General features: G+C 45.2%; 1 protein-coding gene across 1 annotated transcript in view; it reads left to right on the forward strand.

Annotated features, from left to right (window-relative positions):
- LOC137320957 (aminopeptidase Q-like) overlaps positions 1-22,954 on the forward strand; it is a 131,285-nt gene that overhangs the window by 46,366 nt on the left and 61,965 nt on the right. Inside the window, exons 7-9 of the mRNA XM_067982986.1 lie at positions 11,832-11,975; positions 19,892-19,957; positions 20,130-20,195. Of these exons, the coding sequence (XP_067839087.1) occupies positions 11,832-11,975; positions 19,892-19,957; positions 20,130-20,195 (276 nt within the window). The remainder of the gene's footprint in view (positions 1-11,831; positions 11,976-19,891; positions 19,958-20,129; positions 20,196-22,954) is intronic.

Consider the following 22,954-nt stretch of genomic DNA (forward strand, 5'->3'; position numbering starts at 1 on the left):
AATCAATGAGGGTTTAACAACAAAGTTACAAAAGGTTGTTGTATTTGGCTAATAACCATTCTTGGAAAGTTTCCAGTTAATGTGAAGTTGTTATCAACAAGTTAAAGAAGTTCAGAAATGCATCTTGAGTTGAGCTCTAAAGGAGCAGGGAGAGCGGACCTGGGAGAGTAAAATTGGAATGGCGAGAATGCACCTGGGTGAATAAAAGAGGCGCTGGGAGAGCGGACCTGGGAGAATGATAGAAGCGTGGGGAGAGCGGACATGGGAGAATGATAAAGGTGCGGGGAGAGCGGACCTCAGCGGTGAAATCAAAAAGAGTCAAAAAGTGATGATATGGAGGAGCGCTGAGGGTAAGTCAGTGTAAGTATTTGGTTTATTGGTAAGTGTTTTTAGTGGGTATTGGGCTAGAAGTTCGGCCGGGTAGTGCCCGTTGTATTGGGGCAACTTGGCCTCCTTATGTTCCAAAATGGCTTCTGGTATCCGTGCGCATGCTTCTAGTGTGACATGCGTGGATGCCATCTTGGTAAAAGGGTTCATGCAGGCGCAGATAACGAACACTGGCTGCATGAAAAGTAAGGAGAATATTTGTTAGATCAGTGTGCAACGCTGATTTAAGTGGATAGACACTATTTTGGCACTTAACGCTGCAGCCAACACACTGTCTTAACCACAACCAACTAAACATTTCTTAGACGGCCTGGAGGACCCTCATGCCTCCGCTTTTTAAAGGGACTATGCAGGATCTACAGGTTTGTTACTGGATTATTGCTTCTGGCTGCAGATGCCTTTGTACCTGTTTTTGGAGGTCTCCTATATTTGAATACTAGGACTAGGGGACATAGTCTAACATTTAGAGCCAAGACTTGCAGGAGTGAAGTTAGGAAATGCTTCTACACGGAAAGGGTGGGAGAAGTTTGTAACGCTCTTCCGCAAATGGTAGCTTGTGCTAGCTCAATTGTTAATTTTAAGTCTGAGATTGATAGATTTTTGTTAACCAAGGGTATTAAGGGATGTGGGGCTATGATCTTCTTGAATGGTGGAACAGGCTTGAGGGGCTAAATGCCACTGCCACTTACTGCCTCTTGCTATGTGCCACCTTCTCTTGCAAGAAAGCGGGACATGTGTCGGTGAATGTCCTGCAGGATGTTTGAGTGTTGTGCCTGTCATGGTTGAATAGTTGCCAGTGTTTGTGACCTGTGAATTGTGGGTGTGCAGCTTGAAGCAGTGGGGTAGTGTGTGATGGTGAGAGGAAGCATTTGATTGGAAGAGTTGAGTACTGATTGAAAGAGTTTGTTGGTATGTGGGTGATGGGGGAGTATAGTGCGTGGAGCAGTGGATACGGCTAATGGTGCAATTGGTAGGAGATGCCACTCGACAGTTGACCTCATTACTTTGACCACTTGTGTCAAATCATTGAATTTCTTCCTGCACTGCATCCATGTTCATGGTGCTATGCGCCTGGCATTGACTTCGTCCCCTACTGCCTCCCACTGCCTCTTGAACATATGTCTGGAGGGTCTCTTGCCCCCCTGCAGATATAGGATGCCTCTCCTCTGTCCACCTCTTACACCAAGGTCTCCGGTGCATCAGCACAGAACCTTGGTGCACGCTATCTCGCAGGCCTGGTACAAACTCAGATCGGCAGATTGGTGAGGTCTGGCATGCGGGTTGGAGGATGTGGGATTTCGTGGTGCGCAACCTTTGTTCAATGTTTTACATAACTCATCTGTTTGTAAACATAGGGACAGGACCTGCATCTGTGTTTTACATGTGCTATGTTTGATCTCCGTTCAAACTCTGTGCGGACCCGCATTTTATATTTTGGACATGAGCATATATGTATATATTATATATATACACATATGGAGCAGGCTGCCTTTAAGAAATGCAGGCTGCCTTTAAGAGGTGAGAGCAACTCAAGCAAGACTTGGGCCCCCCTGCTGGTGAGAAGTGCCGAAGCTGGAGAGAATGTCGCAGCCAGGCCTCGATGCTGTGCTACAATCGGGTAAATGAGGAGGCAGCACAAATCTAACGTCAGAGCATGTGGAGTCAGATGCAGATGTAATATATTTGGATTTTCAAAAGGCCTTCAATAAGGTACTGCATAGTAGACTCATGCTAAGGTCAGAGCATGTGGTGTCAGGGGACAGGTAGCAGAATAGATAGCAAGTTTGCTACAGAACAGAAAACAGAGAGTAGGGGTTAAAGGTAGCCACTTAGACTGCCAAAAAGTGGGAAATGGTGTTCCACAGGAATTGGTGCTGGGACCACCGTTGTTCACAATTTACATTAACAATTTGGATTGGGGAATTGGAAGTACAATTTCAAAATTTGCAGACGACATCAAATCGGGTGGTGTAGTTAATACAAAGGAATAATGTGTCAAAATGCAGGAAGACATTAATAAACTTGCAGAATGGGCGTGTAATTGGGAAATGAATTTCAATATAGATAAGTGTGAGGTGGTGCATTTTGGTAGGAAGAATAAGAAGGTCACATACTGTTTTTTTTATTCGTTCATGGGATGTGGGCGTCGCTGGAGAGGCCAGCATTTATTGCCCATCCCTAATTGCCCTAGACAAGGTGGTGGTGAGCCGCCTTCTTGAACCGCTGCAGTCCGTGTGGTGAAGGTTCTCCTACAGGAAGGGAGTTCCAGGATTTTGATCCAGCGACAATGAAGGAACGGCGATATATTTCCAAGCCGGGATGGTGTGTGACTTGGAGGGGAACGTGCAGGTTGTGTTGTTCCCATGTGCCTGCTGCCCTTGTCCTTCTAGGTGGTAGAGTTCGCGGGTTTCAGAGGTGCTGTCGAAGAAGCCTTGTTGAGTTGCTGTAGTGCATCCTGTAGATGGTACACACTGCAGTCACAGTGCGCTGGTGGTGAAGAGAGTGAATGTTTAGGGTGGTGGATGGGGTGCCAATCAAGTGGGCTGCTTTGTCCTGGATGGTGTTGAGCTTCTTGAGTGTTGTTGGAGCTGCACTCATCCAGGCAAGTGGAGAGTATTCCATCACCCTCCTGACTTGTGCCTTGTAGATGGTAGAAAGGCTTTGGGGAGTCAGGAGGTGAGTCACTTGCTGCAGAATATCCAGCCTCTGACCTGCTCTTGTAGCCACTGTATTTATATGGCTGGTCAATGGTGACACCCAGGATGTTGATGGTGGGGTCTCTGTTCCCTGGAAAAGAGAAGGCTGAGGGGTGACCTGATAGAGGTCTTTAAGATAATGATAGATATTGATAGGATAAACATAGAGAAAATGTTTCCACTTATGAAGGAGTCCAAAACTAGAGGTCATCAATATAAGATAGTCGATAATAAATCCAACAGGTAATTCAGGAGAAACTTCTTTACCCAAAGAGTGGGAAGAATGTGGAATGCGCTACCACAAGAAGTAGTTGAAGCAAATAGCATAGATGTATTTTAGGGAAAGCTAGTTCAGTACATGAAGGAGAAAGGAATAGAAGGGTATCCTGATAGGGTTAGATGAAGTAGGGAGGGAGGATACTCATGTGGAGCATAAATGCCGGCATAGACCAGTTGGGCCGAATGGCCTGTTTCTGTGCTGTAGTTTCGCTGTAACTTGATTACAAGTTGCCAGAAGTTATCTTAGCATTGTAGAGATCATGGGGCCGATTTTTGCACCCGCTCTCGGGTGCGTTCTCGGCGGGGGGGCCTCGAAAATCCCGAAATGGAGGAGCGGGATCGGATCGCGCCTCGATCCCCCTACTTCCGGGTTCCGCGCTGACGTGCGGGGGTGCCTGCGCAGCCCCCGCTGGTGGGAATCCCGCAGGCAATTAAAGCCAGCGGGATGCCACTTGAGTGTATTTACTTTGCTTGTTCAGGTCATTAACTGACCTGATTAAGGGACTGCGTGTGATTTTGGATAAACATGGGACTGTTTCACACACTGGGGGAAACAGTCCCAGTTGAAATGGACGTGTTGCAGCCGTCAGCCTGTGGCAGCTGCAAAGGTCCATTTGACAGGTAGGTGGGGGAGATCCTCACCCATTGCAGGAGGCCGCTCTGTCACCTGAGACAAAGTTTGGCCTCCACCACCCTCCTCCTGATGGTCGAAGTCACCAACCTGCACACTTACCCCGGGGTCCGGAGACATGTACCTACCTTGCTGACCCCCTCAGATGTACATCTTGCGGATGGGGGCCGCCGTAGCTGCAGTCATGACCTCCTCGGAGGACGAACAGCATCACCAGCCTCACCAGCCTCGCCATCCACGCCGTCCACCTCTGACACGTGGAGCTCCACAACAGAGTGCTGTGACACATCCACCTGTACAGCAGGAGGGAGGGCTACCGCAGAGAGAGATGCGTCGCAGAGGGCACTACCCCCGCCACACGTTCCACAGACCGAGGCTCAGCCTCCTGGACTTCTCTGAACAGCAGTGCACACGGAGGCTCAGAGTCAATCGACATGTAGCCGTGGACATCTGCAGCCTATTTCATGCCGAGCTGCTCCTGGCTGGCCCGTGCACCATCTTCCTACCTGTCGCTGTCAAAGTCACCACTGCCGTCCCGAACTTCTGCTCCACAGCCTTCCAGGCTGCAACCGGGGACATCCCCGATGTCTCTCAGTCGTCTGCGCAGAAGAGCCCTGCAAATACACCTACACCCACTCTGCAGTGACACACTGGGTGGCATCAGTTGTGGGTCTTCATAGTGATACCCAGGAGCGGGCATTATTCCACAAACCGGACAGGATTCGCGAAGACATGGCAGTATTGGTGCCAATATAATGTGTGATGTGAGTTGTTCTTTAAGTCAATAGATGTAAGAACCATGACAAACCCTCAAACACCCTTGTGCATCCCCTTCATGCTCACGACACGTTTGTCTTACGCTGCCTACTGCACATATGTGATGCATGCCCTGTGGCTGCAGCACAGGTGGTGGCAGGTTGAGTGAGGCTGGCCGTGAGAGAGATGCACGAGAGGGTGAGTATGGGATAGAGCCATGAGATTGTATGAGGATTGGGTTGCGTAGTAGTGGCGGGGTGAGTACTCGCGAGGTGAGTAGGTGCAGGTAAGATGAGGATGAAGTTTGAGTGGGTATGAGGGGTGATGTGACAGAGTAGTGTTGGCAGTGCTGAAGGAGATGTGGGGTGGGGGCAGTGTTGTGGCAGACGGAGTGTAGGGGAATGAGTAAGTGTTCTCACTGTGGCTGACCTACTGAGGTCATTGGAGCGCCTCATGCCCTGTATGCAGGCGGGCGATATGTTGGTGGCGCAGGTGACCTCCTCTGCCACCTCGAGCCAGGCCTTGGTGGCAGAGGCAGGCCGCTTCCTCCCGCCCGCCGGGTGGAAGATCTCTGTCCTCCCCCTCCTCCTCACCCCATCTAATGATACCTGGGGTGAGGCATCATTAAACTGGGAGCAGCCTTCCCCCTGGGCTGCTCCATGCTGTAATTTTTGCTGTTTGTGGCAGCATCTGTCAGTGGAGGACTGCCCCTTTAAATAGAGCGCCTCCAGCTGACAGATCTTACTGCGCATGCGCAGCCCGCCCGACGCGCAGATCAGCAGCGGGGAACCCGGAGGAGCAGGTAAGTGGATCCAATTAGTGCGTTGCCTGCTGCGATCGCGCGGGCAACCCACTAATTTCACTGGGCGCGTTTTCAACGCGCCCGCTGGCCCACCCGCCCAGAACCCGCACCCCTGGTAAAATCGGGCCCCATTAGTTAGATCACATTTTGAATATTGTATGCAATTTTGGGCATCCAACCTTGAAAAGTGCTTTAATACATTGGAGAAGCTTTAGACAAGAGTAGCAGAAATAATTCTGGATTTGGGACTTTAAGCTATGAAGAGCTATGCTTCACAAAGTAGAACCATAAGTAAACTTGATGTAAAGTTCAGGATGATGTATTAAATAAACTGGGAGGCAATTTAGTCTGCTCCACGGAAGTAGTTAGATTTTTTTTAATGATTAGTTTTTTTTTGTTATCTAGTTATAGGGCATTGAAAAACAAACCCATTTTGTATACCAAACCTATGCATTAATTGTCTGGTTACTGTGTTTTTTTTTTAAGTCAGTATTTTTATTATCAGCAATAGATTTTCAGCCCAAATATGTAACTGTTATTCCTCACTTCGCTGCTGTATAAAAGGTTGATGTCTTCAATTAGTTTGGAAGTGAACAAACTTCAGCAATTTAGTATTAAAAGTATTTAGCATGTGAATGAAAATCAATCAAATTATTTTAAGCAAGTTTAATAGAATTAAAGACAAACAGGGAAAACAGATAAAATAATAAGGAAAAATTAATTGAAGATGCACAACAGAGCGGCGAATCCATGAAAAGAACCAAGGAAGTATCAGGATATCTTAACAATTCATTTTTTATTAATGAACAATGTATACAATTTGTTGGTTAATTTAAAAAAACATTTTTTTCAACTCCTGGAACTGGAAGGGACATATTCCAAGAGGAAAGATCTACCTTGCAGCTAATCACAAAGGAAAATGTCTGTCAATTTCTGCAATATTACATTCACATTCCCAGAATATATTCAGAGAAACAGATTTATAACAAAATATTTAAACCAGTCATTCATACAAAAACATGCAATACTAAACCGTACCCAATCAGAGAGATTAGAAAATGCAAAAAATCATATATTTTTGAGCAAAATAAATGGCATGAAAATTGTAAATATCTATATATTAACATAAAGATATTTAAATAGGTAACATATATCTTCAATATACATCTTGTTAAAAAAAAACTTATTTCCATTGAGACCCCAGACTTCCTTTTTAAACAATCTGGGGAATGTCATGCAATACTGGTGGATTAAGGGAAAATCAAAGACAGAAGTGAATATTTCAACCCACCATTGATTTTCCAATTATGCCAGGCTGTTCTTATTTTTGTAAAAGTGATCATAAACTTAATCGAGGGGAAAAAAATCATTGAACATTTACAATTATTATTTCACTTCAGATCAAAGCTCTGCAGTCCTGCAACATCCAGTCGTGAATGGTGGTGGACAATTAAACAACTAACGGGAGGAGGAGGCTCTGAAAACATCCCCATCCTCAATGATGGCAGAGTCCAGCACACGAGTGCAAAAGACAAGGCTGGAGCGTTTGCAACCATCTTCAGCCAGAAGTGCCGAGTGGATGATCCTTCTCGGCCTCCTCCCGATATCCCCACCATCACTGAAGCCAGTTTTCAGCCAATTTGATTCACTCCACGTGATATCAAGAAACGGCTGAGTGCACTGGATACGGCAAAGGCTATGGGCCCCGAAAACATCTCGGCTGTAGTGCTGAAGACTTGTGCTCCAGAACTAGCTGTGCCTCTAGCCAAGCTGTTCCAGTACTGGCATCTACCCGATAATGTGGAAAATTGCCCAGGTATGTCCTGTCCACAAAAAGCAGGACAAATCCAATCCGGCCAATTATCGTCCCATCAGTCTACTCTCAATCATCAGCAAAGTGATGGAAGGTGTCGTCGACAGTGCTATCAAGCGGCACTTACTCTCCAATAACCTGCTCACCGATGCTCAGTTTGGGTTCTGCCAGGACCACTCGGCTCCAGACCTCATTATAGCATTGGTCCAAATGTGGACAAAAGAGCTGAATTCCAGAGGTGAGGTGAGAGTGACTGCCCTTGACAATGACGAACCGGATTCTTTCCCCTCAGTCTGGTTCAGCAAGAACTGATTCGAGTACACCGTAAAGTTCAACACAACTTTAATAGCAGATCTTAGTCTGTAGCTTCAATTCAGATTCCTGAGAGAATCCGAACGATTCTAACAGAATAAGGAGACAAAGACAAAGACAAAAACTCATACCTTTATACAAATCAATAGGGGTTGGAACATCATTAACACAAGAGTCAACACCAATCATAAGCCGGGCACAGGTTGCCATGCGGGGTTACATTATTTCCGGCCAATCATAGATAATCCATGTGCTGACCATGTTGCTGTTAGACATCAAAGGGGATACTTCCTCACCTTTCAACTTGGAATGTTCTTCCCTGTTCCTTCTGTTCCTTATCTCCCAACATGGAATGTCTTTCAACTTTGGCTAAGCTCGTTACCTATATTGATCTGCCATATGGGATTAGAGTAGACAGGGCTGATGGCCGGCGCGGACACGATGGGCCGAAGGGCCTCTATCCGTGCTGTATAACTCTATGACTCTAACTCTAACTCTATAAACATGGAGACATTCAGATCAGTCCTTGAATCACATCAAAGACTCTACATTGATAAGACAATGCAGGCCTGCTGACTAAGCAAATATGGCCCAGCAGGGGGGCCAGGCAACCTGTACCAATCTCAGTTACCAACTAATTAACCCTTTCTAACCATTTTGCATTCTGCTTCTTTGCCACATAGGCATTTTAATATTTTACCGAAAACTGACCACGTAGGGATGCTCAACATCAAGGCAGCATTTGACCGAGTGTGGCACCAAGGAGCCGAAGTAAAATTGAAGTCAATGGGAATCAGGGGGAAAGCTCTCCAGTGGCTGGAGTCATACCTAGCACAAAGGAAGATGGTAGTGGTTGTTGGAGGCCAATCATCTCAGCCCCAGGACATTGCTGCAGGAGTTCCGCAGGGCAGTGTCCCAGGCCCAACCATCTTCAGCTGCTTCATCAATGACTTTCCCTCCATCATAGGGTCAGAGAAAGGGATGTTCGCTCATGATTGCACAGTGTTCAGTTCCATTCGCAACCCCTCAAATAATGAAGCAGCCGAGCCCGCATGCAGCAAGACCTGGACAACATCCAGGCTTGGGGCTGATAAGTGACAAGTAACATTCGTGCCAGACAAGTGCCAGGCAATGACCATCTCCAACAAGAGAGAGTCTAACCACCTCCCCTTGACATTCAACGGCATTACCATCGCCGACTCCCCCACCATCAACATCCTGTGGGTCACCATTGACCAGAACCTTAACTGGACCAACCACATAAATACTGTGGCTACAAGAGCAGGTCAGAGGCGGGGTATTCTGCAGCAAGTGACTCACCTCCTGACTCCCCAAAGCCTTTCCACCATCTACAAGGCACAAGTCAGGAGCATGATGGAATACTCTCCACTTGCCTGGATGAGTGCAGCTCCAACAACACTCAAGAAGCTCGACACCATCCAGGACAAAGCAGCCCATTTGATTGGCACCCCATCCACCACCCTAAACATTCACTCCCTTCACCACCGGCGCACAGTGGCTGCAGTGTGTACCATCCACAGGATGCACTGCAGCAACTGGCCAAGGCTTCTTCGACAGCACCTCCCAAACCCGCGACCTCTACCACCTAGAAGGACAAGAGCAGCAGGCACATGGGAACACCACCACCTGCACGTTCCCCTCCAAGTCACACACCATCCCGACTTGGAAATATATTGCCGTTCCTTCATCGTCGCTGGATCAAAATCCTGGAACTCCCTTCCTAACAGCACTGTGGGAGAACCTTCACCACACGGACTGCAGATTTGTTTTTTACCATGTTTGGGAAATAGTTGATTGTGAGGCATACAGTTACACCAACTCCATTTAGAAACTTTGCAGCTTCCTTTGATAAACAGGAACCCCCAACACCATTTCCAAATTCAGATTCATTTTGGCAAACATGGATAATCAGAATAAAACAACATGGGCACAATCTGCATTTATTAATTCATCATTTTAAATAACCATAACATTTCTCTTTTGCACAGGAGAGCATCAAAAACAGAAGTGAATATGCACATCCAGGGCTTCATGGGTAAAATGGGCTTTTCAAAATTGAAGTCGAAAATCTACCCCATTATGTGCTCGACAGCAGCATAATGAATTTTCAGCATTAAGTATCTTGTTGACTCCTTGAGAAATGTTAAACCACAATTTGCATTTACATAACATATCTCACGTGCAGAGTAACTTTACAATAAAGAAGAAAGGAATATGGTGGACAACAAGCATTGGGAAAGCAGAGAGAAATGGAGATTAGAATGAGGAAATGAAATTTTGAGGAAGTTTTTGAAAGCAGAGAAGGGGGTGCCAAGGTGAAGGAATGAGGCAGAGAGCAGGAAAATGGTAAGTAAATGAGTAGCTGCCAATTGTGGAGTGAAGGTGACAAGGGGTGAGTAGAAGTGCAGTGTTAGAGAAGCAGAGGGTGCCTGCGGGGACGTAAGGCAGGAGGAGATTCTTCATTCATGAAATGATTTGAAAGCAAGAACAGGAATTTTGAATGAACACATTGAGGCACGAGTTGGCCAGTGGAGCTTAGATAAGTAGATGGGTGCAGCATTTTGGATGAGTTGTAATTTTTGGAGAGTTGAAATGAGAAGGCCAGCTAGACAGCTTTGGAGAAATTGAGTTTTGAGGTAATAAAGTCATGGACTACAGTTTTGGTAGCAGAATGGGAAAGCTGGGATGCAGAGATAGAAGAAAGCCGTTTTAGTAATGGAGCGGATGTGGGCGAGAAATCCGAAGTGGAGTCAAGAAGAACGTCAATGTTCCTTGCCACCAGACTCAGCATGGGATGGCAACCAAGGAATTTGATGGAATTAAGGATAGCGGCACAAAGATGCTAGCAGGAGCTGAAGAAGGTAGTCTCAGTCTTGTCAACATTGAACTGAAGGAACTTTTGTCTCAACCAAGTCTTGAAATCAGAAAGCTGATTTGAGAGTATGGCAACAGCCTTTGAGTCAATGGAGGAGACAGCGAGATAGAGCTGGTTTTTCATGTGAAAAATGACCCCTTGTTTCAGGATAATGTCACCAAGGAGTAGCAGGTAGATAATGAAAGAGGGAGCCAATGGTGGACTCCTGGGATGCACCAGAGTTGATCATGTGAACAGAGGAGAAGAAGAATTCTGATTCACCTTCTCCTGATTGCACATTCACAGCCTGCGATTTTCTATCCATTAACTTTAATGAGCAGAAAGTCATGGGCTGGAAGTGTACAATTTTGTGCTGTGCACTCTTAGAGTGTGCCAGGAATGGATGGATCGGAATATTTACCCCCAAGTGCCTGTGGTGAATCAGAGAAGAGTGGAACCAGGAAAACAGTTCACCAGAGGTGGAATCTGAAGCAGATTCACAGTAAAACGAATCACTTTTGTATCAATTAACTTCTTCAAAAAACAAGTGGAAAATCATCTGGTTCAGACTGGGATTCACGGTTAGGGAGATTAGTATAGGTGAAGATAATTAAACACTCCTTTGTTGAAGTGTGTCATGATTGGTTAGGTTGTTCTCAATTTCCCCCAATTGAAATTTGAGTTCCTAAGAAGTGCATGTTCCAAAACTGGGTAAACCTGTGATTTTATTGGCAGGTTGAAAATAATTATGAACAACTGATATTTAACCCGTCTTTCAATAAAATGGGAAAGTGCAGCCTCAGGAGATGAGATTATTTTTTCAACAGATTTGTGCATATGTGAAGCGGACTCACAGCAAAAGTAATTACCACTGTGTCAATTAACTCGTTTAAAAACTAGAACAAGTAAAATATCTGACTGGGATTCATGGTTAGGGAGGAAAATGCAGGTGAAGATAATTAAATACTCCATGGAACACGATGGGACTTATTTTCCCCTCTCTTCCCCCGCCCCTCGTCACTGCCTGGGTGTAAGTCAAGGGAAGATAGCTAAAATGATAAAAAATAAATGTACAAAGCAATAGGCCAGCTATGAACAGTGGAGATGTGGGGGATGTAATCTGTAATTTGGAGTTTTGATTAATTTTGTTTGAGGTCAGCAACAATCTATGCAGAACTTTGGGTCAGGACAAAGGGTATTGTACATGTTTGTGGAAGGAGTAGGTTATTTATTATGTCACTCAAATGTAGTGAACTAATTGCTGTATTGATTTATTTCAGGATGATGCGTTCATATTTCAGTTGGTATACCATGTGCTTCACTCTGATTCACAGTCTCCTTCACAACCATTGTCTATGAAGGAAGAAGATGTTAAAACACCATTCGAAATAATGGAAATGTTTACCGACATCACTTACTCCAAGGTAAATTTTAGAACAAGCACAGAAGACGTAAATGGGTTTTCGTTCAGATATGGGGATTAGCTTATCACTGAATGTTTTAATGAAGGGGTCCAAGCACAAACATTTATCATCAGGATATACTGTTTAAATAATCAAGTAATAAGACATGGTTTGCAGCTGGGATTCTCTGGATTGCCATTTGTTAAATAAAAGGATGAAGCTGATTAGTTTGTGACAGGTAATTGGCACAATGATAACACACAAAAAAATACATCAGATCAGTCAGCATCTGTAGAGAGGAAAAGACAGGTTAACATTTCAGACAGTGTCCTTCTAAAGAGTCCCCAGGAGAAAGATGATGCATTTTTCCTTAACCTAGTGTTGAATTTGGCCAAAGAGGAAGAGGTCAGAGTGCAAATGTGAAAATGATTAAAGTGATGAACCACTGGGACCTTAAGTTTACACCTGTGGATGGCGGTAGGATTTGGTAAAGTGGTCTTCTAATCTGCACTTAATCTCCCCAGTGTAGAGAGATCAAATAGGGAATATTAGATTGGAGTAAGTACATGTAAATTGCTGTCTCACATGGAAGGAGTGTTGATGCAGGAGGATGTAAATGTGCAAGTGTTGCATCTGGTGCAGTTGCACGGGAAAGTGGCAATGAAGGACAACTGAATGTTTGAGTGGTGTAAGAGTGAACAAGGCTAGTGATCCCTCCTGAAAGTGGAGAGGAAAGGGGAAGAAATGCGTGGTGGTGGGATGATGTTGTAGGTGGCAGAAATGACAAAAGATATCCAGTGAATGCGCAGGCTGGTGAGATGGAAGGTAAGGACAAGAGAGTCTTTTATTGTTTTGAATGGGTGAGAGGAGAGGCACAGGAAAGGGGATGGATGTGGCTGAGGGCTGTTTTGACCACTGTAGAGGGGAAACCTTGACCGAGGAAAAAGGAAGAATTTCAGAAGCTCTGCTGCTGAAGCTGGAGTCATTAGAGCAGATGCAATGGAGATGGAAAAACTGGGAGAAAGAGATCATAAGATCATAAGAGATAGGAGCAGGAGTAGGCCATTTGGCCCTTCGAGCCTGCTCCGCCATTCAATGAGAGCATGGCTGATCTAATTCTGGCCTCAACTCCACTTTCCTGCCTGTTCCCAATATCCTTTGACTCCCTTGTTGATCAAAAATTTGTCTTCATTGGTCTTCAAAATGGGTCTTCATTGTGATCCTCAGGAAAGGGCATTATTGCATAAACCAGACAAGATTCGCAAAGACGTGGCAGTAGTGGTGCCAATATAATATGTAATGTGAATTGGTCAGAAATTCAATACAAGTAATAACCATGACAAACCCTCAAACACGCTTGTGCATCCCCTTCATGCTCACGACACGTTTGCCTTACGCTGCCTACTGCACATATGTGATGCATGCCCTATGGCTGCAGCACAGGTAGTGGCAGGTTGAGTGAGGCTGACTGTGAAAGAGATGCATGAGAGGGTGAGTATGAGATAGAGCCATGAGATTGTATGAGGATTGGGTTGAGCGGTAGTGGCGGGATGAGTACTGGCGAGGTGAGTAAGTGCAGGTAAGATGAGGATGAGGTTTGAGGGGGCGTGAGGGGTGATGTGACAGAGTAGTGTTGGCAGTGCAGAAGGAGATGTGGGGTGGGGACAGTGATGTGGCAGATGGAGTGTAGGGGAATGAGTAAGTGTACTCACTTTGGCTGACCTACTTAGGTCATTGCAGCGTCTCCTGCACTGTATGCAGGTGCGCGATATGTTGGTGGTGCAGGTGACCTCCTCTGCCACCTCGAGCCAGGCCTTCCTGGTGGCAGAGGCAGGCCGCTTCCTCCCGCCCGCCAGGGGGAAGATCTCTGTCCTCCCCCTCCTCCTCACCCCATCTAATGATACCTGGAGTAAGGCATCATTAAACTGGGAGCAGCCTTCCCCCTGGGCTGCTCCATGCTGTAATTTTTCTATTTGTTGCAGCATCTGTTAGTGGAGGACTGCCCCTTTAAATAGAGCTCCTCCAGCTGACAGACCTTACTGCGCATGCGCAGTCCACCCGACGCGCAGATCAGCAGTGGGGAACCCGGAAGACCAGGTAAGTGGATCCAATTAGGCTGCGATCGCGCGGGGGGCAGACTGATTTCGCCGGGCGCGTTAACCACGCGCCCAATAGCCCCCCCGCCGCGAATCCACAGCCCTGGTAACATTGAGCCCAAAGTAATTGAACAGGTACTTCAGGTTGTTTACAGACCTGATTGACCTGTTATTTTAGCAGGGATGGGATTTTGCAACTGATTGGGACTGTTTCCCGTACTGGGGGAAACACTCCCAGTTCAAATGGATGTGTTGCAGCCATCAGCCTGTGGCAGCTGCAAAAGTCCATTTGACAGGTGGGGAGGAGACCCTCACTCATTGCAGGAGGCCACTCTGTCACTTGGGACAAAGTTTGGCCTCCACCACCCTCCTCCTAACAATAAAATTCACCAACTTGCAAACTTACCCCGGGGTCCAGAGACATGTACCTAACTTGCGGACCCCCTCAGATGTATATCTTCCGGATGGGGGCCGCCGTAGCTGCAGTCATGACCTCCTCGAAGGGCGAACAGCATCACCAGCCTCGCCCGCCACACCGTCCACCTCTGACACGTGGAGCTCCACAACACAGTGCTGTGACACATCCACCTGCACAGCAGGAGGGAGAGCAACGGCAGAGAGAGATGTGTCGCTGAGGGCACTACCCTCGCCACAGGGTCCACAGACCGAGGCTCAGCTTCCTGGACCTCTCTGAGCAGCAGTGCACGCGGAGGCTCAGAGTCACTCGACATGTAGTCGTGGACATCTGCAGCTTCCTTCATGCCGAGCTGCTCCCGGCTGGCCCGAGCACCATCTTCTTACCTGTCGCTGTCAAAGTCACCACTGCCCTCAACAACTTCTCCTCTGCATCCTTCCAGGGTGCCACCGGGGACATCGCTGATGTCTCTCAGTCTTCTGCACAAAAGAGCCCTGCAAATACACCTACACCCACTCTGCTGAGACACAATGGGTGGCATCAGTTGTGGGTCTTCATTGTGATCCTCAGGAAAGGGCATTATTGCACAAACCAGACAAGATTAGAAAGACGTGGCAATAGTGGTGCCAATATAATATGTAATGTGAGTTGATCAGAAATTAAATGTAAGTAAAAACCATGACAAACCCTCAAACACCCTTGTGCATCCCCCTCATGCTCACAACACGTTTGCCTTACGCTGCCTACTGCACATATGTGATGCATGCCCTGTGACTGCAGCACAGGTAGTGGCAGGTTGAGTGAGGCTGACTGTGAAAGAGATGCATGCATGGCATGAGATAGAGCCATGAGATTGTATGAGGATTGGGTTGAGTGGTAGTGGCGGGATGAGTACTGTCGAGGTGAGTAAGTGCAGGTAAGATGAGGATGAGGTTTGAGTGGGTATGAGGGGTGATGTGACAGAGTAGTGTTGGCAGTGCAGAAGGAGGTGTGGGGTGGGGGCGGTGATGTGGCAGACGGAGTGTAGGGGAATGAGTAAGTGTCCTCACTTTGGCTGACCTACTTAGGTCATTGCAGCTCCTCCTGCACTGTATACAGGTGCGCGATATGTTGGTGGTGCAGGTGACCTCCTCTGCCACCTCGAGCCAGGCCTTCTTGGTGGCAGAGGCAGGCCACTTCCTCCTGCCCACTGGGGGGAAGATCTCTGTCCTCCCCCTCCTCCTCACCCCATCCAATAAGAGCTGGAGTGAGGCATCATTAAACCTGGGAGCAGCCTTCCCCCTGGGCTGCTCCATGCTGTAATTTTTCCTATTTCTTGCAGCATCAGTCAGTGGAGGACTGCCCCTTTAAATAGAGCTCCTCCAGCTGACAGACCTTACTGCGCATGCGCAGCCCGCCCGCCGCACAGCTCAGCAGCGGGGAACCCAGAACAAGAGGTAAGTGGATCCAATCAGCCTGCGATTGCGCGTGGGGCAGACTGATTTCACTGGTCGCGTTACCCACGCGCCCAGTCGACCCCCCACCGCTAACCCGCCGCCCTGGTAATATCGGGCCCTTTGAGTCCTCCTCACTACTTACTTTTCCACCATCAGCAAATTTGGCCACAGTACACTCTGTTCCTTCATCCACGTCATTGATATATATTGTAAATAGTTGAGGCCCCAGCACTGATCCTTGCGGCAACCCACTAGTTACAGATTGCCATCCTGAAAATGACCCCTTTATCCTGACTCTCTGTTTTCTATTAGTTAGCCAATCCTCTATCCATGCCAATATATTACCCCCAACACCATGATCTCTTCTCTTGTGCAGTAAACTTTTATGTGACACCTTATCACATGCCTTTTGGAAATCCAAATTCATTACATCTGCTAAGATTCCCCTTTATCCACCCTGCTCGTTACTTCCTCAAAGAACTCTAATAAATTTGTCAAGCATGATTTCCCTTTCATAAAACCATGTTGACTCTCCTTGATTTTATTTTGAGTCTCTAAATGTCCTGCTACTTCTTCCTTAATAAGCGATTCTAGCATTTTCCCAATGACAGATATCAGGCTAATTGGCCTATAGTTACTTGCTTTCTGTCTCCCTCCTTTCTTGAATAGGGGCATTACATTTGTGGTTTTCCAATCCACTGAGACCTTTCCAAAATCTAGTGAATTTTGGAAGATTACAACCAATGCATCCACTATCTCTGTCGCCACTTCTTTTAAGACCCTCGCATTCAAGTTATCGGGTCCAGGGGACTCGTCAGCCTGCAGACCCATTAGTTTGCCTAGTATTTTTTCTCTAGTGATAGTGATTGTTTTTAGATCCTCCCTCCCCTTTGCCCCTTGATTATCTACTATTATTGTTATGCTTTTAGTGTCTTCTACTGTGAAGACAGATACTAAATAACTGTTCAATGCCTCTGCCATTTCCTTGTTTTCCATTATTATTTCCCCAGTCTCATCCTCTAAGGGACCTATACTTTAGCTACTCTCTTCCTTTTTATATACTTGTGAAATCTCTTACAGTCAGTTTTTATATTTCTTGCTAGTTTACTCTCATAAATCTATTTTTCCCTCTTATATTTTTAGTCCTCCTTTCTGGTTTCTAAAGTTTTGCCAATCTCCGGGCTTACCACTAATCTTTGCCACATTGTATGCCTTTTCTTTTAACTTGATACCATCCTTAACTTCCTTAGTTAGCCATGGTTGGTACATCCTTCTCGTGGTGTCTTTCCTCCTTACTGGGATATATTTTTGTTGAGAATCGTAAAATATCTTTTTAAATGTCTGCTGCTGTTTATCCATTGTCATACCTTCTAATCTATTTTTCCAGTCCACTTTAGCCAACTCTATCCTCATGCCATTGTAATTGCCATTATTTAGGTTTAATACAGTAGTTTCAGATCCAAGACCCTTACTCTCAAACTAGATGTGAAATTCTATCATATTGTGATCACTGTTTCCTAAGGGATCCTTTACTTTGAGGTCATTAATTAACCCTGTCTCATTACCCATTACCAGGTCTATAATGGCCTGTTCCCTGGTTCGTTCCACAATGTATTGTTTTAAGAAACAGTCCCGAATACACTCTATGAACTCCTCCTCAGGGCTACTTTTGCCAATTTGATTTGTCCAATCTATCTGAAAGTTAAAATTGCCTATGATAATTGCAATACCTTTTTTACAAACCCCCATTATTTCTTGATTTATATTTTTCCCTACAGTGTAGCTAATCTTAGGGGGCCTATAGACTACTCCCACCAGTGATTACTTGCTATTTCTTACCTCCACCCAAATTGATTCTACATCTTGATCTTCTGAGCCAAGATCATTTCTCACTATTGTACCAATTTCATCCTTTATTAACAGAGCTACCCCACCACTTTTTCCTTTCTTCCTATCCTTCTGAAATATCAGATACCCCTGAATATTCAGTTCCCAACCTTGGTCACCTTGCAACCACGTCTCTGTAATGACAACGAGATCATACCCATTTGTTTCTATTTGTGCCATCAATTTATCTATTTTATTATGAATAATGTGCGCATTCAGATAAAGAACCTTTAATTTTGTCTTTTTACCATTTTTTCCTACTCTGACCCCATTTGCTGGTGCACTCTTATGTTTGTTCGCTCTGTCCCTTCCTGTCACACTCTGGTTATCGTTACCCCTATCTCTTCCCTGTACTACTTCCTCGTCCTTTCTCTTCAACATTCTAAATTTCCCCCCCACCCGAACCTTCCCCCCCCCCCCCCCCCCCCCACCACCGCATTTAGTTTAAAGCCCTATCTACAACCCTGATTTGCCAGAACACTTGTCCCAGCATGGTTCAACAAGACTGTCCAGTAGCTCCCATATGTTGCAGCTGCAACACATCTCTTGCCCCGCCATATCTATAGTATTTATTTAATTAATTACATCACTGTCAATCAAATTATTTATAATTTTGATCTAAGTACTAACCTCGTTTAATTTATTTAATTAAGTTTAGTTAATTAGTTAATTATAAATTTAGTATATGCTATACGGTTTTACTGTAACGTAGTCCACAGTCCTAAGGAAAAGAAATACTCACCACCAATCATCCACCTGCTTAACCTGCAACGTCACTCTTAGATTTTTATCAGAATGCGGTCAGTCCACTCTCACTGTTTCCTGCCGTTCTGGTGAACTCTCGCTCTGTGCTGTTTTTATCCATGCTCCGCTCTCACTGTTTCCCTAAAGATGGAGTTTTTACAGGAAGCGAGGTGTAAAGGAGCATACTCTAGGTAGTTGTGGGAGATAGTGGGCTTGTGTAGATGTCTATGCAAGGATCACCAGAGATAAAATGAGACAAGTCCAGGAAGGGAAGGAACGAGACAGCGATGGATCAAGTTAAGATGCAGATGGGGACTGAGTGGAAAGAGGAAGCATAGTTAATGAAATTCTGAAGGTCAAAGGTTCTTACTGATTCATTCAGTCCTATGAAGATTGTGTGGCTGTCACTCTAGAACACCCAAGCAAAACTTTGCTCCATAACGATCCACATGTCAAGTTTAATTGTCATTCCTCTCATTAGTGCATAGATTCTAAAAATTATAGATCTGAAAAGAGGTCTCTGGTGACAATGCGAGGACAATGGATTCTCAGTGAGGAAACTCAGGTTCAAATTTCAGTATTTAGAGGCATTTGCACTTAAAGTTTTACCAGAGGCTTAGCTTTATAAGTGTTTGATAGGTTGTCTGGAAGGAAAGAAAATTGGCTCAGGGAGAGATCTTTGCTGAACAGCTCAAGACAGCAACTTCTGCTGGGTTAGCTAAAAATTGGCAATGACAGCAGTCTTGGAAATGAAGATCTTGTGGAAGGGAGGATGAGGGAATGTGTAATTGGTTGTTGAGTAGGCATCTGTAATAAAGTTTTGCTTTCTAGCATGTTCTGGTTCGACGTTCAGAAAGCTGAATACTGCTCATGTTATTAAAGGGACTCTAGAATGTAAGTGTTTTTTTTAAAGGGATCAAAAATCTAATAGGGTTATAGATGGTCAGTTCCGAGATTCTGTTGTGTGATAAAGGATCTCAAGGTAATTATACCATTCTTTTCATCACTGGGACCTGGGTTCAAATCCAGCCCAGACTAATGGGCTGAAAGTTTCCCCCAATTATTGGCTGTAAGGGTCCTATGTAAAATGATTTTGGGCAATCTCGATCCACATTTTAGTGGCAAATTTAACACAAAATGTATAAAATAAAAAATGTACAGAAATATGATGGAATACTATCAATTAATTCATGTGTTTTCTATTTTGATCTTTCAGCAGTGTGTTTTCTTTGATTTCTTGTGACATTAAATTTTCACATTGTAAATGTCAAATAGTCAGGCAGTGACTTGTTTATTTTTCTAATGTATTAAGTCACAATTATATTAACACTAAAACCTATTTTCCTCTTCCTACCATAGGGCGCCTTTATTATCCATATGGCCTCCAATTTTATGACAGAGGAGCTGCTTGCGAAAGGTCTCAGGGTGAGTTTAAAAAGGTCTTTCCTGGTTTGAGTCAGTAAGCTCTCTATAAATAGAAATAATGATTCACAATGTGATTTGAAACCATTTCAAGGGGTTGTCCATTCTCTTCACAGCAAGTGCTTGTCTTTACTTCTTTAAACACAGCATTTTGGTTTTCCTCTTTGTTTTACAGACATACCTCAAGACCTTTTCCTATTCAAATGCTGTGACGGATGACCTGTGGAATCATTTACAGATGGTGGGTTTAGCACTGGTTTAAATGGGTTTCATGTACTATTGTACAGTTTTGCACGTTGGTCCTGTGGACTTTTAAAAGTTATTTTTATTGTTTCTTTCCTGTTTCGTAGTTGGTCCATTACAGACTGTCGACTATTTGGTGCACATTTTCAATTGGTTTATTGGAACCTATTTTGATGTGTCACACTCTGTAAACACCATACTATGTGTATGAATGGAGTGTTTGAATAGATTTGCAATCAGCATCATACATTCTGATCAAAATCTCACTTCTCACCCTTCCATGATGGTGACAGCTCTATGGGCACCATACACTTTTCCTGACCAAGAGGTTGGACCGGAGACCTGCTGCTGAGCTTCCACTAATGCAATTATGTAGCCAACTGCTAGAGATATGGGAGGTATAACGTATTTTTAGCTCATTGTGAGGAAACACCTGGGGATAAAGATTGATCCTTGTTGCATCCGGCAAAAAGGACCAATTTTGACGTAACATCCCGCGCCTGATTTGCATTACGGTCACCTCCTAGAACAGGCGTTAGGTTTTTTTATCAATGTAAATGAGGGGCCTAAAACCTGTTTTAGATCCCTTTGCAAAATTTGATTTGGATCGAGCTCAGGATTTTTCAATAGCTGCTGTGGCCTAAGCAGCCCCCCCCCGACTTCACAGCCCATGCGATCATCGTCCCCCCACCCGTTGCCACCCCAACCCCCCCCCCCCCCCCCCCGGGACTTCCCTTAGGGCTACTGCTGGCGAGTGTGCCTGACATTCAACAATGTAAAATACATGAGCTGCCTGTGGTGGTGCGCCAAGTGCTGGCAACTCACTAAAAATGTTAATGAGGACCGAGGAATAATTTTGGGCAGGCCCCGAGCCTACCTGTTGGGCCACACACTGGTTAGGGACCCGAGAAAAGGCCACAGCCAATTTCCATCACTGATCTCCATTTCCCTGCCTCACCGGGGCAGAAGATTTAGATGGAGAACCCAATCTGTGGGAAATCACAGCAGTAACCTTGGGTCCTATAAGACCATGACACATAACATTGGAATTCCAATATGCTGCATTATTCTGTCTCCCAAGTCCAATGAATTAATTTTAGGAAAAAGCCAAGGAAGCCAAACAAAACTGCAGGTTTCTATTGTGAGGTAATGTGTTTAGCAGAACATTATGTCCCACTAAATAATTCAAAGAAGGCTATGACTTTTCAGAATTGAATGTCATTACAGCTGATACGATATTGTCTTAATTACAGAATATTACACCAATTATAATATTATAAAAGGGGGAATAACAATGAATTCTAATACCCTGGAGAAATGTTACCATTTTCATAGACTAGGGATGCATTCCCACTGAAACAGAAAGACCATCAAAGATCTACATGGAAATATTCAATCTACCCTCAAGTTGATCAAGAACAGATTCCACATTTTTGATCACTTCAGCAACTTGTTCAAGAATTAATGAGCTTGCCCAACTCAACGTTTTTTTTATTGAACTCTGTAGTCAATTTGTGTGCTTCCTTCTTCTGATACACTGCAGCAGACAGTTAATCATTAGGCAGGTTGGCACAACCAGCTGTCCATATGTTTTTAATAAACATGTGTTCTTGGGGAGTGAGTGTTATGGTAAAGGTTAGTATTGAGGTTCTATTCAGTTAATAGTAGGAGACAAGCAGTTATAAATATGCTTAGCTGGTAAAATAATTGAAACTGGTATTAATTTATATAAGATTTTGTGGAATTGTACATAAACATGAAGTGTTCCAATGGGGCTAGAGCAAATGAACAGAGAATACACATCTAGTGGTAGTTTCTGGAAGTACAGTATAAACAGTTTGCTGTATGAATGGGCTTTGTCAGCTGTGTCACAAGCAGTTATCATCCATAATTCATTGTTACCTGCACCCACTGCACGAGCTGGCAATTTGTTCCAAAGGCAATGACCCTCTGTGAAAAAGAAAACCTCTTGACCTTTAACCTAATTCTATGCTTACATCTGCCAAAGAGTCGGGAGGAAGGATCACACATGGCCCGGAGAGCTTAAGGAACCATTCCACCTGAGTGTATTGAATTAAACAGGAATATATTGACCTAAATAACACATAGTCCGATCACACATTCCTGTTTCCTATTGGGAACAGAGACTCATAAGTTTAGGAGATTGATTATTTTTCCCTGGTGGTTTATGAGAATGATTGAGTAATACCACTCTTATGGTGATGTCATATTACCAGGTCATATACATTTGGCATGATTTTAGTCCGAGGGCGGTGGGCGGCGGCGTGTGGGGCATTCCTGAATGGAAACCTGGAAGTAAGGTTTTCCCAGACGTCCTTACAGTTTTGATGTAAGAACGTTGTTTTTTTCTGTTTTGCCGGTTTCCCACCCGACAGGCCAGCCTGATTGATAGGCTGGCTCTGAGTCGGACAGGAGAAGAGCCAGGAAGAGGACGTGTTCAGGTAAGTGTTAGATGGTGGTGGGGGGAGGGGGTTGGGGGTCATCGGGGGGATGTTGGGGGTCATCGGGGGGTCAGTCATCAGGGGGCTGTCAGTCCTCGTCGGGGGGGGAGGGGGGGTCTGTGGTCACCGGTCAACGGTGGGTCCATGGTCATCGGGGGGGGGGGGGAAGTTGTTGGGGTCAGGGGTCATTGCAGGGTTGGCAATCGTGGCGGTGTCGGGGATCATATAGTGGGGGTTCGGAGATCGTGGGGGATGGGGGTCAGAGATCGCAGGGGTGGTCGCTGCATCTAAGCTT

Source organism: Heptranchias perlo, chromosome 4 (assembly GCF_035084215.1).
Source record: "Heptranchias perlo isolate sHepPer1 chromosome 4, sHepPer1.hap1, whole genome shotgun sequence".
Lineage (NCBI taxonomy): Eukaryota > Metazoa > Chordata > Chondrichthyes > Hexanchiformes > Hexanchidae > Heptranchias > Heptranchias perlo.